Raw genomic sequence first — 17,054 nt, 5'->3', positions numbered from 1 at the left:
TTGACTGCAAGTAAAATATCAAATAATCCTGAAATTTTAATAGAGAATAATTATTAAATTGAACTCGAAAAGGAATGTTTAAATAGATATAAAGCTCAAAATGAAATTATTAGACTTTAATAAGAAATAATATAAAAATAGAAAGAAAAAATCGAAGATTTAAAGTAAAAAATTATTAAAAAGAGCAAAATACTATATCTTAAATGTAAAAGGAAATTTTAAAATTAAAAACGGAAAATTAAATGTTAGTTGATATTAATAAATAAAGTTAATATGTAAAAAATTAATTACAGTCTATTTTCGAATAAACTGAAAAGTTTTTTTCTAATAAAGAAATATGGGAAAATTCGAATAAAGATTAAATAAAATAAACTAATGAAAACTAAATATTAAGTAAAGAATAATAATTTAATAATGATATTTCCGAAAAAAGTAATAATGAAAAATATTTAATAATGAAAAATGAAAAAATGAAGATAAAATTAAAATGTTTAAAATAAAAAGTTATGAATATGATTAATATAGACGGAAATATAAAAGAATATATAAATGATATGTTGAAATTAAATAATATTTTATAAGATAGACATTAAAAGGATAAATAAGAAATAGAAAAATAAAAATTGGAAATATAAAAAGATAAAATGCATATAAAAATTCTTGAATTAAATATTAATAAAATAAAGGAAGAATATGCTATTTAATAAAAAATATTAGACTTTAAAGATAGTAATACTAATATACATTTAGAAAAATAAATATAGAAAGTTAATTCTTTATTAAATATTTATATATAGAGTGTAGTGGATTTAGATTTGTTCTTTGTTTCATTAAATAAAGAAAAAAATGTAGAATTAACCTTTTAAAATAAAGAAAACATTAAAAATTTAGTTAATATAAGAAACATTAATTAAAAATCTCTATTTAATATTTTAAAAGAAATTATAAATGATTTGTAAAAAAAATGAAAAATTAAAAAAAATAATATACTACTTAATTTAAATAAAATAAAATATATGTATATAATTAAATAAAAAAAAAATATTATATATAAATATATTTATATATATATATATATATATATATATATATATATATTTAATTATCAAAATTAGTTTATTGAAAATTATAATTATTATATTTAATATATAAAGAAATAATGATTCACATGGATATAATATAATATTATCAAGTTTATTTTTTTTTAAATTAGGTTTTGGATTTTAAATAGAAAATCGACGTAATTTTTTTAATCCTTATTTTTATCTACTACCATTAAATTTTTAGCTTTTTATTCATCTAATTTTTATTAATTATTGCTTGTATATTTTAAAAAGCTCCCATTTTGCTTTACCTTAATTAATTTATTATATTATTCACTTTTTAATTTATATTATTTTTTCAATAAAACTCGGTAATTAAAAAATTCCTTTTAATTATTCATTTTTTTATATTTCAAATAAATCTTCTAACATATCATTTTAACATTTTTTTATATCCAAATATATAAGCTTTCTCCATTATCAATTATGTAAACTCCATTACTAATAATTCTATCTATTGTAGAAGGAATACTGTTAGGCATTACAACCTTATCATCTTCAAATATAGAACCTATCTATACGTTTAAATCATTAAATGTTTCATTTTTAATATTATGTATTGCATATACTTTAGAGTATAACCACTAATTGAGCCAATAGGGCGTATTTTAGCATATTTTATCATCTAATATTACTTAATATCAGGTTTCACGACACTAGTAAAACCTAAAAGCTTCCTATTTTAATAAAGACTGGACTATAATAGGCAACATTCTAAGTGTTTCTGGGAGAATTAGTTGACTTTAAGAGCTTCCTTGGACACAATAATTCCTATAAGAATACAAAATATTTACAGTTTAGGCAATTAAAGTGTCTTTTATTTAATTAGTATTCTAAATATTTAACAAAGACAATTATTTTCTGATTAAAAGGCCGAAAGTTGCATCAAAATCGATGTTTTTGAAAATTCCTTGTATATTATTTTATACTTATAAAGCCAAATTAAATACTCTAATGAGTCTTTTTCCATCTAAACTAGAATATAAAACAGCAAATTAAACATAGGCTTAATTTTGAATTATTTTATCTTTCTATTTATAGGCTATTCCTAGTGTATAATCAGGGTCTAAATAGCTTATTTATACATCTCGGGTCTATATATTACCTATTACAGTGTAAAATCCTTCTAGAATCAAGCCTGGTGAAGTCCTAAGGGTCAAAATACAGTCTATGGAGTAGCTTTTTGTTATATTTCTGAAGAGATTGTAGTGAAGTTTCTCTGAATGTAATTCGGGGGTGAAATTTGGGTAGAAATTTATGTTTCCGCCGGTGATTGTGGATAGTTGGGAAGTTGTGGAGAGGTCAGTATATTCTGAAGAGAATATAAAAAGGTCTATGGAGATAGATTTCTAAAGGAGAAGTAAAGAAAGGTCCTTATATGAGGCACATTAGGGTATATATAGGGTTTTTTCTTAGTCTGTACCCATTAGTTTAACATCATCTCGTCTTTTGAGCTTACCATTTCAGAGATTGGGTAATTGGGAGAAAAAAAGGATTATTTTTGCTGGGTTTTCCTCAAGTGTGGGGTGAATTGATTATATTAATGATAGTATAGAGGCGGCTTTGAGGTTTTTTTAAAGGGAAAAAAGGTCCATGTTTTATTATAAAAGTTTATCGATTAAATATTCAATTTTTTCCCGATCTTAGGATATGTTTAAGAATAGGGAATTTTTAGGAAAAGGACAATAAGGTTCATCTAAATCTGAAACTACAATAATTTAAGGATCATATAAGAAGTCTTTTGGAATACTATAGAAATATATTTAAGAATTATAAGTACATATAGCTATTGAAGTACGCTCAGGATAAGGTATGTAATCTAAAGAGGCTTTATAGTATTCAGGAATTATTAAAAGATAATTTTTTGGACAGAAAAAGAAGTCATTTCTAGAAAAACTAAAAAAGATTTTATTAAAATGATTTTCGATGATAATTTTGAGGTGCAATAAATTCATAGGCGCCTTTGGATAATTCTGGTCAGATATACTTATCTGCTCGTTCTTAAAATACGTTAAATAGAGAAAAATATTCATTAGGGACTTTATTTATTTAACGAAAAATGATTACATGCAAAAGAATTACCATATAATAAAATATATAAAATGGATTTTTATATGCAAAAGATCGAAAAAATAATATTAAAATTTATGATGTGCAGTAAATTTATGATAAAGGATATTCATATTGATTTAATTATGTAAAAGGTGTAACTATAAAGCCTAAAGGAATATTAGATTATTGGATTACTGTATTATATAATAGAATAATTATATTAAAAAATATAATAAAATATAATTTATATATATATATAAATATATAATATATTCATATTTAATTATAAATATATAATTAAATATATATTTCTATATATATTTTTTTTAATATGTTTTAAAATATAGTGTATTATTTATGTTACTTTTTATTATGCGTATATAATAGGCCCCTTTAAACGATGACCAGTACATCCGTTATCTTTTTGAATATATTTATCAAATGAATATGGAATATTAAACATTTAAGAATCACATATTTATGTTTTGTTATTTATTTATTCTTATGTTGTATATGGACGTGGAATTTTTGCAATCTATTTTTTTTTATTTTTTTTTTATTTTTTTTTTATTTTTTTACGAATTATTATAGTTATAAATTTGGTTTAGTAGACGGAATTGTAGACTACTTTTAAAAATTAGATTTTTTTGAATTGAATCACTCAAACTATATTAGAGTTTTTAAGATGGTAAATTTTAATATTTATTTGCCTATTCTTAGTATTATATTGAATATTTATATTTATATTAAGAAGATTATTTATAATATTAAACAGCTATTTTATATATCTTTTTATAAAAAATAAAATTGTTTATTATTTATATTTTTATATATATATTATTATTATTTATTGATATTATTATTATTATTATTATTATTATTATTATTATTATTATATTTATATTTATATTTATATTTATTCTTAATCTTATATTTATTATTATTATTATATTTATATTTATTATTATTATCAATTAATCATTTATTATTTTTATTTTTATTTATGTTTTTTTTTTATTTTTATTATTTTCTCAGTATTTTTATTTTATATTTTAAAATATTAATTTTTTTTTTTGTAATAAATTATATTTATTTATAAATTTTAAAAATTAATATTCTGAAGTACTTTAATTAAATTATTAATTATGTTTTTTATCTATTACTTGTTTAAGTACTTATATCTTTTTTTTATTTTATTTTTTAAAAAAATTTACAATTAAATTAAAAAGTTAATTATTATAAGTTTTTTTATTTTTTTTTCAATTATTTTTTTTAAAAAAATTATTTCATATCTATATTCTTATAAACAAATGATATAAATGAATTTTTTTAAAATTTTTCGACATTTTATTAAGCAAATAAATATTTATTTTTTAATTAAATATTCTATATTTATATGTATTTCTATTTTTTATTTATTTATTTAAAAAAATAAAAAAAGCTTTATAAATATAAAATACTTTTTAAATAAATAATGCTTATTTTATCATTTTATTATTTTTTTTTAAAAAAAAAGTTTAATATATGTATTATATATTATAATCATATATATATATATATATAATAGAATTCATATTATTTTCTTAATTTAATATAACTAAATATAATACTTAATTAATATAATTATTCTTAGATATAAGTAATTATTATAATAGTGTTATTTATATATTTATTCTTTTATATTATTTCCATTATTTAAATATTTTATTTTTAATAGTAATATCATTTATATTTGCAAATAATTAAATATTTGAGTTGATTTCTTAACTCTTATTGTCTATATATATTAAAAAAACTCTTTTTTATTTGTTATTATATAAAAATTAAAATACAGAAAAATAGAAAAAAGAAAAAAGAACATTTATATATATTATTTCTTAAAATTAAGAAAGAAAGAAAAAAAAAAACAAAAAAACCAAAACTAATATTTTTTTTTTAAAAAAAAAATAAAGATTAATATCTAAAAAAAAAAAAAAATGGAATTAAAAGAATACGACCTAGATATATAAGAACTTAAACAATTGCTTGAAAAAGCCTAAAGATAATCAGTAAGGGAATTATTAAGTAATAGAATAAGACATATATAAGTAGAATTAGAATAAGTAGAGAAATAAAAAAAAGCCTAAGAAGATTAAAAATAATAATAATAATAATAATAATAATAATAATAAGATAGAAAAGTATATTAACCAATATCAAAATATTCATATGATTAAGAAGGAAAGAAAGTGTCTATATATTTGAACTTGGATGATATAAATACATTAAGTAAAGAAAATATTAATGTTACTTTTAAAGAATAAAGTTTGGAAGTTTTAATTCATGACTATAAGAAATAAAACTACAAGTTTTCGATACCATAATTATGTGAGAAAATAAATGCTTCTTAGAGTAAGTTTGTGGTAAAAAAAGATTATATTTTAATCACTTTAGTAAAGGAAAATTCAGGTAATTGGGCACAACTTTAATATAAAGAAAGTACTTTTAAAAAGCCTAAAGAAAATGAATTAGATTCGGGAGATCCTTAAGCTTCTTTAATGAAACTAATGAAAGAAATGTACGAAAATGGAGACGATGAAATGAAAAAAACTATCGCTAAAACTTGGACTGAATAATAAAATAAGAAAGGATAAGCTTTATGAGTTTTATTTTTGTTTTATTTTATATATATTTTTAGTTTTTGTTTTTTTTTATTTTAATAAAAAAAATGATTTATTTATAAAAAAAAAAAATTTTATGGAAAAAAAAAAAAAAATATTTTTTTTAAATAAAAATAAATAATAATAATATATATATATATAAATGAATTTAAATATAGACTAAAATAAATGCTTAAATAATGATATTTATCATAATAGTAATAGTATTGATTAATATAATAATACAATTAATGTTCCTTACTGTAATAATAATCATGATGGATAAATATTTTTAATTTTATTATAATAGTTTTAAAAAAATTAATATTTTATTATTATTGGAATATTAGCACATTATGGAATAGTAGATTTATATTTTACATTAGCATAAAAACATAAGGATACAATTTAAAATGAAAATAATTACCAAAAAATTAAAATTGCTATTATTGGTGTATATTGGTGGTTTTTATCTTGTATTTTAAAATTTGAGTCTTTTTTTTGGATTTTATGGCTTATTTTAATTGCTAAAACAGTTAGAAATTATGATTATTTGATAAGATATTTAAATATTTTTAGTTGCTCCAATTTAGGCTTTTTGGGATTTATTGCTTTTAATTATTTTGAGGTATCTGGACACGATGTATTTTTTTTATTTATATATAGTTTTTTTTAAGCATTTTATAAGTTTATAATACCTTTAATTTGTTCGTTTTTTTTAGTTGTTCTTTTCCAAACTATTATGTATTAGAAAAAAATATATATTATTATGATATTTAACAAAAAAAAAAAAGAAAAAAACTTGAAAAAACTACATTTATTAGTAGAGCTTTTTTTGGATATAGTCTAGGATATTTAATTTCATTTACTTTATGTTTTTAAATATATATATATATATTAATATATATATATATATTATATTAAAGATAAATTTTAAGGTAAATATTGGAAAGATATTGGATAAGAATATTTAAGTTCTTTACTTGTAATTGGATTTTTTATACATTTTGTTTTAATAAGTTATTAAAACAATTAATATAATATAGCTTTTTAATAATGAAATAATAATATAAAAAAATAAAATTTCATATTTTATAATCAATTTTTATTTTTTAATTTTATTTATAAAAAATTATAAATTCAATATTTAATAAAAGATTTTTCTAAATATATTAAAAATCATAAATTATATGAAAAAAATATAAAAATAATATTATTAAGATTATTGTATTTTTACAAAAAATTTTGTAAGCAATTATTTTATTTTAAATATTTTAAAAAAAATATTAATAATAATACATAAAAAATTATAAAAACATATTAAAAGAAATATTTTTTAGAAAATAAAATAGTTTTATTTGATTTTCAATTAAATGATATATTTCATTTAATATAATATAAATCATTTACTTTTATATTTAAAAATATTAATAATGAAATAAGTATTTTAATAAAATGGAAAATTCTTATATAGTAAAAAAATATATTATAAATAAATATGATTAAGATTATATATAAATAAATATATATAAATATATATATATATATATATATATCTTTAATATTTATATATATTTAATTATATATTTTTTATTTAATTTATATTTTTTCAAAATTTATTTATAATTAATAATTTTTATTTTTTATATATCTATATTGATAGTTATATTTTTAATAATTTATTAAAATAAAATATAAACTTTATAAATTTGAATTATAATTGCTTAATAATATTTTTAAATAAAGAAATTTTAAAATATAGTAATACTAACATTTCTTAAGTATATATATTTCTATATATATAATAAAATTATTATACAAATTTTTTTATATATATAATCATAATAACAATTCGTTTATTATGTTTTTTATATTTAAAATTGTGCCCTCTTTTTCATTCATTTACGAATTCTATTAACATTCATTGTATATAATTGAGTTTTTTTTATTTTTTTCTTTAATATATCCACTTTTTAAACAAATCTTTATAAACGTATTATTGTTATTATTTTTTGATTTATTTAATTTATTATTTTGATAATTTTATTAATTAAAATCTTTACATTCCTATTATTATTAGTCTAAATTATGATTTAATGCGTCTTAACTTTCATTAAAAGAGTTTTTAATTTTATTAAATTTATGTTATTGATGATCTGACTTAATTAGATTATTATTTTCAACTTATTTTTATTATAAAATTTATTTTTATAATCTTTACATTTTTAAAATCCTTTATGTTATTGATTTATTCTTATATACTCCTGTAGTTATTAGTTTAGATATATAGTTTCTCATTTTTTGATTTTAGTTATATTTATTTTTAAAAAGTATATTTTAATGGTTTTCATCTGCATAACTTAATGTAAATTACGTCAAAGTTTATAAATGACAAACTTAATCATTACATATTATATTTCCAGTCTTATTTTAATTTAATTATACATATATAGAGGAATTGCAACATTTACTAAATGGTATATGTTCTGCATCTATATTAATATATATTTTTTTATTATTTTTATTTTAATTTTAACCAGAAAAAAATATTAAATAGCTTTATGTTATTTCGTGTTAGCATATAAGAATGTTAAATATGTAAAAATTTATTTCTTGAAATAATTTTTACATTATTTAATATATTAGGTCTAATCTTATATCTTCTGGAGGTAAAGGCTTAACTTATTTTGGATAATTTACTTGTATTTTTTTTTTTTTTGAAAAATAAAATAAAATATTTTAGTTATATATTTTTTGTTTACTTTCTTTTAATAAATTTCTAAGAGTAGCTTTTTTATATTTAATTTTTTTTAATTATAAAAATATATGTAATATATAATTAAATCTTTACTTTAAGTAAAATATATATTTAAATATATTTATGATTCTGCTATTTTTAATGAATTATTTGTTAAATAATTAGTTTTTGGTCTAATTTAAGTTTCTTGATTGACATTTTCTTTTCTTTTTTGCTAATAGCTTTTAGAATTTCTCTTATTTTATAAAAATAAATAAAATTTAAATTTTTCGTTTTACGCTATTTAAAATAATTAAATTCTTTTAGTTTTCATTATTTTAGGAAAAATTAAAATCATAAGTTTTTTATAAATTATTTATTCGGTTTTATTATTCATTTTAGTTTATTTAAAATGGTTTAGATAATATATTTCCTTTACATAACTTTCCTGAATAATGAGATAAGGATTTAGTTCTTTAAAAAAAATATATAAATATATATATATATATATATATTTTAAGAATTTATTTCTTAATTTTTTTAATTTAACTTTCTTTAATTCTAATTTTATGTTTATTTTTTATTTTATTGTATATTTTATGTCGACATATTTTTTTTAATAAAATATATATTTTTTTGTTTTATTTTAAACATAAATTATATTATTAAATATACATAATTTAAATTTTTTTTTTTTTATATATAAAAAAATATATTTTATTTAGTTTATTATATAAATTATAAATACTTTATATTTTTAAATAATAGAATCATTATCATAATAAATTTAATATTATTTATATATTAAATCTTTATATCATTATAAATTAACTTCATTAATTTATTAATTTAATTTTTCGCTTTCTTTTTTAATATTGTTTTCTTCTTTTTTAATTTAATTCACTTCTTGAAAATTTTTATCTACTTTTTATTATTCTTCTTTTATATTTTCTCCTATATATTAACTCCAGCCAAGAACTAAAAATTTATTTGTAACATATTCAAAATGACAAAGATTACTTTCGAGTATAAAATTGGCATATGCACTCCTTAGTTTTTTTTTAATCAAAAACTCATTATATTCTTTTAGCATATATTCATCTTTTTCATGAACCTTTTTAAATTCTATTATTTTATCTTCTTAAATTCCCTCTTCTATCTCAAATCCTTAACTTTTTAAAAAAATACTAGCCAAACCCCCACTATGAAATAGTAAAAGATTCTAAAATTATTTAAAAGTAATACTTTATTATTTATTTTAAGTAATAATTTGTATATATTTTTCCCTAATATTTCCAAACAAAGAAAATGCAGAAGATGCTTATAAAAAGTTTAGTTTTTCTTTAAAAATACTAAAAAATAAAGCATAATTTTCCTCTTATATACTATTTACAATTTCTAAGGCTTTTTTTATGTTTTCATCGTCTAAATCTTCTTTTATTTCTTATAAAATTTCATTTAAAAATACATTTTTAAACCCATTTATTATAATATAATAGCTATATATCTCACAAACCATTTTATATATTTTTTCGTTTTCTTTTTTTATTTCTAAACCCCTTTTCATATTCCTAAATTATCCAAAAGAAGCCTAAACTTCATTAAAAAGTAGTTTATCATCAAAATCGTTTCCTATTTACTTTGTTTCATGTATCGAAACGATATAGAACCTACATATATAGCCTAAAACTTCCAATAAAAGTATACTTTTTTCATTCAAAACTGTAATATCTTGCCTTATGGCTTTAAATCTATCATTCGCGAATTCATATATATCTTGAAAAGTATAATTTCTACACTTTCCCTATTCATTTCTAGGAAATTTAAAAGGAATATTAATATAAGAATCAACATCTAGTATCTAATTAATAATATAAAGACATGTATTATATAAAACAGAAGGCTTTCTAATAAAAGAAGTCTAAGTATTTTCTAAAGAAGTCCTTAAATAAGACTTAATTATATATTTTTGGTTACTTTTCATTTAAGAAGTATTAGGATTTTACTCAAAAATACTTATAAGCATTTTTTATTCCCTTTCAATTATTTCCTATTATGGACACATTTAATTACAATAATTTTCATATTTTTAGTCTTTGTCATCATCTATTATATAAAATTCTTAATTATTTATTTAATCTTCTCCTTAATCATTTTATTATTACTACTATTTTTAAACTTTCATTCTTCTAATAATATCTGAAGGAGGCACTATTAGTTATTATTCTTCTTTCAGTAGTTTTTCGTTGACTTCGAAGCTGAAATTCGAGTACATAGACTAGCTTTTATAGAGCTTTTTTTAGGCTACTTCGGCTACTTGTTTATCCCAGAAATGGACCACAATTGACCTATCTTCCTTTTCTACATAGAACTCCTTCTATACATCTTTCAATATATAATCCAATTATTCGAAATTCGGGTCGTTTTTGGCCAGAACTCCTATAAATCTAATCGAGACCTAAAAAGGGGAAACATCGGATTTAATTTCTCCTTTTTCGACTTTTTTACAATACTCGGAAAGTGGACATTTCGGAATACAGACATCTTTTGTACTTTCAATAACAAAATAAGGGGAATTAAAATGATTATAATACTACACATTTAAATGATAATGTCTTGCTAACAAATTTTAAACAGAGACTTTTTTCTAAGTGTCATTTTAGAAAGGCAAAGATAATTCCTTTTCCTAATTTTTTATAAAAGACTCTATTTTTTTTTCCAGTTTTATTAGGTATAGCATATTTTGTTTCGCAAATCTGACTAATACAGCTGGATAAAAGACCTTCTCATTATCATAAAATCTCGCAAATCTATTAATATTTCTACAAACATCATTACAGGCTAAAGACCGGTCCAAAACACAGTCTGAAGTACCACATTCTACGAAAGCTTCCCTATGTCCGCATTTACATTTTATCACTATTTCTACTTTACAAGGTTCTTTTGGACACTCACTTTATCCATGACATGTTTATATGCATTTATGACCACAAAAAAGCCTTTATTTATTGCATTTTTTCTAGCAATTTCCTTCTTTAGGACATTATCCTAAATGGCATACTTCCTCACATTTATGTCCACAAGAAAGAGGTTTTCCGCAAGCAATAGTACATAAGGCTTCCTTAGAACAGCTTACATTAGGGACTATAGCAGCCCCACAACGGCATTTTTTCTCCACTTTGAATTCACACGGAGGACATTGGTCTATATGGCAGTTCAAATGGCAGGGATGACCACAGGGCTTTTCACGAGAACAGGGAAAATGGCATTCGGGAGGTTCAGTTCCGCATGGTTAGGGGGGTTTGAGGGTCGCTTTTCCACATATACAGGAGATTGGTTCGTTTATTTTAATTGGGCATTTTCCACAAAGGCCTAAGTGACAGAATAATTCACATGTATGCTTACCACAAGAGAGCTTTTTTTCACATACTTTTAAACATAAATGGATACCTTGGAGGTCATTATTAGATTTGTTCACAGGACAACATGGAGTATTACATTTATGGACATTACATGATTTAGTTTTTTTACAAATGCGATCACATATGTATTATTTTCCTAAAGTCTTATTTAAGGTTAGCTTAAAGCATTCGATTTCTCGTTTAGATTGTTTACATCGGCATATTTCTTCTATGTATTCTTCACATTTAACACATTCGCCTTCGTGGCATTTGTTTTAGCATTTATGAATATTACATGAGAGTGGTTTATTACATATACTAGTACAAGTAGGGATTGGATCTGTGCATTTTTCACGAAAATTACCTCCAGCGAGTATTAGGAGAGATGATTAGCCACATGGGCATGTATCAACATCCTCTGGAAGTAATTAGCAAGGAGTACATAATCCTTTATGACATTTCTATTAGCATTTATGATTACCACAGTCTAGTGATTTACCACAAACGTCATTACAAGAAAAGTTTTCTTCACCACATAGGGTTTCTTGGTTTTTTTTACCACAATAACAAGTAGATTATTATGATACTTCACATTTACTGCATGTACCCTGATACTATAATATAAAAATATATATTTATAAATTTATATATTCTTTTTTTTACACAATTTCTTTAACATTAATGTTTTTAACAATTTAATAGTTTTAAACATTGATTTCCACATTCATATGAGATAATGCTATCTGAACAATTAATTTATTTATTATTTTTTTCACAATAACATTAAATTATATCTCCCTTATAATTACAAGGAGGGCAAGGTCCTGGATGACAACTAATATTACATAAATGAGAACAATTAACTCCTCTTTTCTTTTAGCACAAATCTCCGCAACTATGAGGTATCTATAAATATAATATGTATTTATATATAAATTGATAAATATATTTTTACTATATAAGTATCGAATTCAGGATTTACATATTTAGCACAAAAGCAGTAATATTAAGGTATTTTTTCGTTATAAATATATTAACAATTCGGACAGCTCCAATTAAATAAAGAAGAGTTTCTTTTTTATCTTTATTTGAATTAAAAATCCTATTTTTTTAAACATTCTAAATGGAATGGGTGAAAACATTGCTAACAACTCCATATTGGTGCCCTTAAGCTAATTGTTTCATAACATATTGGACAGTCTATTCTTTTTCTTTTTAAGCGTTTTATTAATGTATCTCTTAGTGAGTTTTTATTAACTTTTGATAATTCTTCTTCTAGTGTTTATAGTTAATCGTTTTCTTCTTGTTATTCGGATTCTTATTGATCATATATACGTTCTTAATCTTTCCATTCTTTTTGGTAGTTTATATTATACTATTTGGTTTCATCTTGGTTAGATTCTGATTAGTTATAATTATTATTGTTGTTATTATGTTTATTATTAATATTGTTTTTGTTATATTGTTATTTATTATTATCATTATTATAATTTTTATTGTTATTGCTATAATTATATTAGTTGCTGTTTTTAACTTAATAATAGCTGTTTTTTTAATTGTTATTTTATTAATTTTTCCTATTTATATTATTATCATTATATTGATTTTTTTGTTAATATCTATTGTCTTAGTAGTAATTATTTTTATTATTTTTATCATAATTTATGCTTTTTTTATATTAATAATTCCTTTGTTTATTATATTATTCTGTTTATTATTCATTTTATGTTTCTGATTATTATATATCTTCTTATATTTCAGTATTTTTTTATGGAAAATTTTATTCATTTTAATATTCTTAACTATTTATAGTATTTGCTTATTAAGCTTTTACATATACGAACTTTTCTTAGTTTTATTTATGCTATTATTTATCCTTTTTTTTGTAAAATTATAAGACTGTTTTGTTGATCTTTTGTATTTTATTTATTATATTGCATATTTTTTTTTTATTTATAATTTACTTTTTTATTATAAGTAATTTAAATTATATTTAATTTAGGATTTTTTTTAATTTAAAAGTAAATTTTCAATATTTTTGTATTTTTTTTTTATCTAGTAATAAAAATAAGAATTTATTATAATTTTTTTTATGTCAAAAAATATATATATAAAACTAAAAATTGGTTAATTATAGAATGTTATATGAAAAAAAATAAAATTATTATAATAAATATAATTTATATTTTTTTTTTTTGTAAATAAATATACATTTTATTGTTATTTTATAGTAATAATTTCTTTTATATAAAACTAAATAACATTTAATTCATAATGTTTTAATATATATATAAGCTGAAATAATAACAAATAAAGATGCTAATAAAAACAGTATTTTTTCAATATTATTATTAGAATATTCTTTGTTCTAAAAAAATAAAAAAAAATAATAAAAAAAAAAACAAAAAAAAAAAAATTTACATATTGTATTCCTAAAACTTGTTTTTCATATTAATTTAATTGTTATTCGTCAAATGTAAAAACATTAGAAGGAACATTTAATATTTTATAAAAACTCTTAAAATATTTCTTAAAATCTATATTATTTTTTAAATTCCAAATCAGACTTTATTTAGCCAGTCTATTCTTTTCATATTCACTAGTTACAACAACACCTGTACTCATTTCATTATCATTCATAAAGCTAACAATGGCAATCAACATTTTTTCTATATTCCATGAAGATTCCCATTATTCAGTATGAAAACTGGTAAAATTAGTACAAATATTCTAACCTTCTGCAAATCTTCCGTTTGGAGTTATAAGTTTTATTGTAGGAGGCTTTAATGGATATTCAGGTGGTAAATTTAATATTCCATGATAATAACCACCTACGAATGCACAGTTTTTTAAACCGTGGATACAAAAATGCCATTAAAATATATTTTTTGGATTTGGAACTGCGAGTATATTTTCTATTTAATTTCTAGATATTCTTATATATTCTTTATTTATGCGATTTATTGTATCTTAAATTTTCATTTTCTTTTATAAAAAAATAAATAATTAATTTTCTATATATTTAATACTAATTTATGAGATAAATAATAGTTTTATATTTTTTAAGTAGAGAAATAATAGTTTTTTATATAATACTAAAATTATTGAAAATTAAAAGAAAATAAGATATATAAATAAATATATATATATATATATATATATATATATATATTTATATTTATTTATATTATTATTCATATTTATATATATTTTGTTTTCATAATTCTTCTACTTCTTCCTTTACAAAATTGCTATTATCCCATAATCCTTTATATACTTGGAATTAATTTCCTTTTTTTTTAAAAAAGCTTCCTCTTCCAAAAATCTAATCATTTTTCCATTCCCCTTCATAATAACTTCCATCTTAAAAAAAATAGAATCCAAATCCACTTCTTTTTCCAAACTCCCAATCTCCCACATAATATTCTTAATTCGAATAAGTATATTTACCTTTGCCATGTTTCATAGAATTCAAAAAGGTTCCTTAATACACACAATTATTCCTATAAAACAAGCTTCCTTGTCCTTCTTTTATATTATTTTTCCATTGCCCTTCATATACCACATTAGATCCATTATACTTATATCTTCCAAACCCATCTCTTTTTCCATTTAAGAAATGTCCTTAGTAAAAGTCTCCGTTTTTAAAATAAAACATCCCTTCCCCATCTTCTTAATTATTTCTAAAATCTCCTATATAACATTACTAATCTTAATGTATATAAATTCCATATCCTTCCATAAATCCATCCTCATAATTTCCCTTGTAAGTATCGCCATTAAGAAATTTCATTTACCCCTATCCATAGGGATTATCATCGTAAAAATTTCCTGAAAAAACAGATCCATTTTTAAAAATCAGAGTACCAAAACCGCATTTTTTATCGTAAATCCATTCTCCTTTAAATTTATCCCCATTTTTGAAATAATATATACCTTTTCCACATTTGATATTTTATTTAAAATATCCTTCATATTTTTCCTTTTTTTATATTTTTATTTTTAAATAGCTTTTGTTTTGGTTTTTTTTTTTTTTTTTTTTTTTACATTATTATTTAATATTAATTGACCAAAACCTTCTTTTACATTGTCTTTCCATTCTCCTATATATAGACAATTATATTTGTGATAATAGTATGTCCCTTTTCCATGTTTTAGGTTTTATTTTAAATCTCCTTCATATATATCACCATTGTTATATAAATATATTCCTTTGCCATCATATTGCCCGTAATCGAATTTGCCACCAAAAACATCTCCATTATTCATATAATAAATACCATATCCATGTCTTTTTGTAGTAATTTTAATTATAAAAAAAAAAAAAAAAAAAAGAATATTATTACCTATAGACTTTTTGTTAAGTTTTAAGTGTTTATCCGTGGTAAAAAGACTGGTTTGTATATTGAACTTTTTATATGGTATGTTCTAGTGTATTTAGTTTTGATTATAAGTCTTTTAAAATGTGTTATTTATTTTGATATTTTTGAAGTATTTTTAGAGTTTTTTCATCTAAAATTTCCTCTTAAAATTGGGTTTTTTATAATTAAGACTGGAATTCTATTTAGTCGAATTCTTAATTTAGGATTTCATTAAGATGATTATTTTAAGAAATTTTTAATTAAATTTAATTGTTTTTGGTTGTTTTTTAATTACTACTCTATGGCTTTTGAATTTTTATATATTCTTGATCATTATAAAGACTTTTCTTTATAATAGGAGAGTTTTTATGGATAGTATTATTTTTTTCTTATGTATTTAAGTTTTATTCTTCTTTCTTATAAAAATGTTAACTACTATTTAATAATTAGATACTATTACTGAAATACGTGACTATGTTTTCCTATTTATTTAATAAGTCATTAACTGGATTTGATTAATTTAATTTTATTAGAAGATTTAGAGAATTAGAAACATCCTCCTTTGTTTAGTTTATTTTTATTTAATCTTATTAAGTATTTATATTTTCATTATAAGTACTGTTTTCTGGTTCATTTTAAACTGTTTGATTCTTTTTTTATATTGAAAAAGATTCTAGTATATTCGGATTAAAAGAAACAAATAAAAGTTTGTCTTATTAATATGTTTCTGGTTTTTCTTATATATATTATGGAATAATTTC

The 17,054-nt window shown here is 19.5% G+C and overlaps 4 protein-coding genes across 4 annotated transcripts, besides 30 other annotated features; 1 reads left to right on the top strand and 3 right to left on the bottom strand. All coding sequences in view use genetic code 6, as the record gives it.

The window, feature by feature from the left end:
* Positions 1-974: 974 nt before the first annotated feature.
* Positions 975-1,054: a microsatellite.
* Positions 1,042-1,098: a microsatellite.
* A 7-nt stretch (positions 1,099-1,105) lies between these two features.
* On the bottom strand, positions 1,106-3,004 carry IMG5_024580 (sec23 sec24 trunk domain protein; the record flags this gene model as incomplete). The annotated part of the gene is made up of 2 exons (XM_004039343.1): positions 1,759-3,004; positions 1,106-1,737 (listed from the first exon to the last, which is right to left on the bottom strand). The coding sequence occupies exons 1-2, from the start codon at positions 2,528-2,530 to the stop codon at positions 1,106-1,108; spliced, it is 1,404 nt and encodes a 467-aa protein (XP_004039391.1). The 5' UTR covers positions 2,531-3,004.
* A 378-nt stretch (positions 3,005-3,382) lies between these two features.
* Positions 3,383-3,464: a microsatellite.
* Positions 3,392-3,466: a microsatellite.
* A 227-nt stretch (positions 3,467-3,693) lies between these two features.
* Positions 3,694-3,732: a microsatellite.
* A 233-nt stretch (positions 3,733-3,965) lies between these two features.
* Positions 3,966-4,185: a microsatellite.
* Positions 3,967-4,051: a microsatellite.
* Positions 3,968-4,066: a microsatellite.
* Positions 3,970-4,180: a microsatellite.
* Positions 3,971-4,123: a microsatellite.
* Positions 3,977-4,151: a microsatellite.
* A 399-nt stretch (positions 4,186-4,584) lies between the features above and the next one.
* Positions 4,585-4,627: a microsatellite.
* Positions 4,628-5,131: 504 nt separating this feature from the next.
* On the top strand, positions 5,132-5,797 carry IMG5_024570 (hypothetical protein; the record flags this gene model as incomplete). Its single annotated transcript, XM_004039342.1, has 2 exons — positions 5,132-5,219; positions 5,589-5,797. 2 exons carry the CDS (start codon positions 5,132-5,134, stop codon positions 5,795-5,797), a joined length of 297 nt encoding a protein of 98 aa, XP_004039390.1.
* Positions 5,292-5,326: a microsatellite.
* Positions 5,798-5,843: 46 nt separating the features above from the next.
* Positions 5,844-5,909: a microsatellite.
* Positions 5,871-5,907: a microsatellite.
* Positions 5,910-6,675: 766 nt separating the features above from the next.
* Positions 6,676-6,712: a microsatellite.
* Positions 6,677-6,715: a microsatellite.
* Positions 6,716-7,268: 553 nt separating this feature from the next.
* Positions 7,269-7,350: a microsatellite.
* Positions 7,274-7,350: a microsatellite.
* Positions 7,304-7,381: a microsatellite.
* Positions 7,367-7,404: a microsatellite.
* A 594-nt stretch (positions 7,405-7,998) lies between these two features.
* Positions 7,999-8,032: a microsatellite.
* A 984-nt stretch (positions 8,033-9,016) lies between these two features.
* Positions 9,017-9,046: a microsatellite.
* Positions 9,047-9,767: 721 nt separating this feature from the next.
* Positions 9,768-9,814: a microsatellite.
* A 564-nt stretch (positions 9,815-10,378) lies between these two features.
* Positions 10,379-14,914, bottom strand: IMG5_024560 (transcription factor family protein, putative; the record flags this gene model as incomplete). Its single annotated transcript, XM_004039341.1, has 3 exons — positions 10,379-10,392; positions 10,605-12,546; positions 14,354-14,914. The coding sequence occupies 3 exons, from the start codon at positions 14,912-14,914 to the stop codon at positions 10,379-10,381; spliced, it is 2,517 nt and encodes an 838-aa protein (XP_004039389.1).
* Positions 13,337-13,436: a microsatellite.
* Positions 14,303-14,348: a microsatellite.
* Positions 14,303-14,349: a microsatellite.
* Positions 14,915-15,058: 144 nt separating the features above from the next.
* Positions 15,059-15,142: a microsatellite.
* Positions 15,071-15,138: a microsatellite.
* Positions 15,071-15,144: a microsatellite.
* Positions 15,145-15,149: 5 nt separating this feature from the next.
* IMG5_024550 (morn domain repeat protein) lies at positions 15,150-16,201 on the bottom strand (the record flags this gene model as incomplete). Its single annotated transcript, XM_004039340.1, has 2 exons — positions 15,150-15,914; positions 15,980-16,201. The coding sequence occupies 2 exons, from the start codon at positions 16,199-16,201 to the stop codon at positions 15,150-15,152; spliced, it is 987 nt and encodes a 328-aa protein (XP_004039388.1).
* Positions 16,202-17,054: the final 853 nt, after the last annotated feature.

This window comes from Ichthyophthirius multifiliis (assembly GCF_000220395.1).
Source record: "Ichthyophthirius multifiliis unplaced genomic scaffold scaff_1120509249695, whole genome shotgun sequence".
Classification (NCBI taxonomy): Eukaryota; Ciliophora; class Oligohymenophorea; order Hymenostomatida; genus Ichthyophthirius; species Ichthyophthirius multifiliis.
This window is presented reverse-complemented; position numbering and strand designations above follow the sequence as displayed.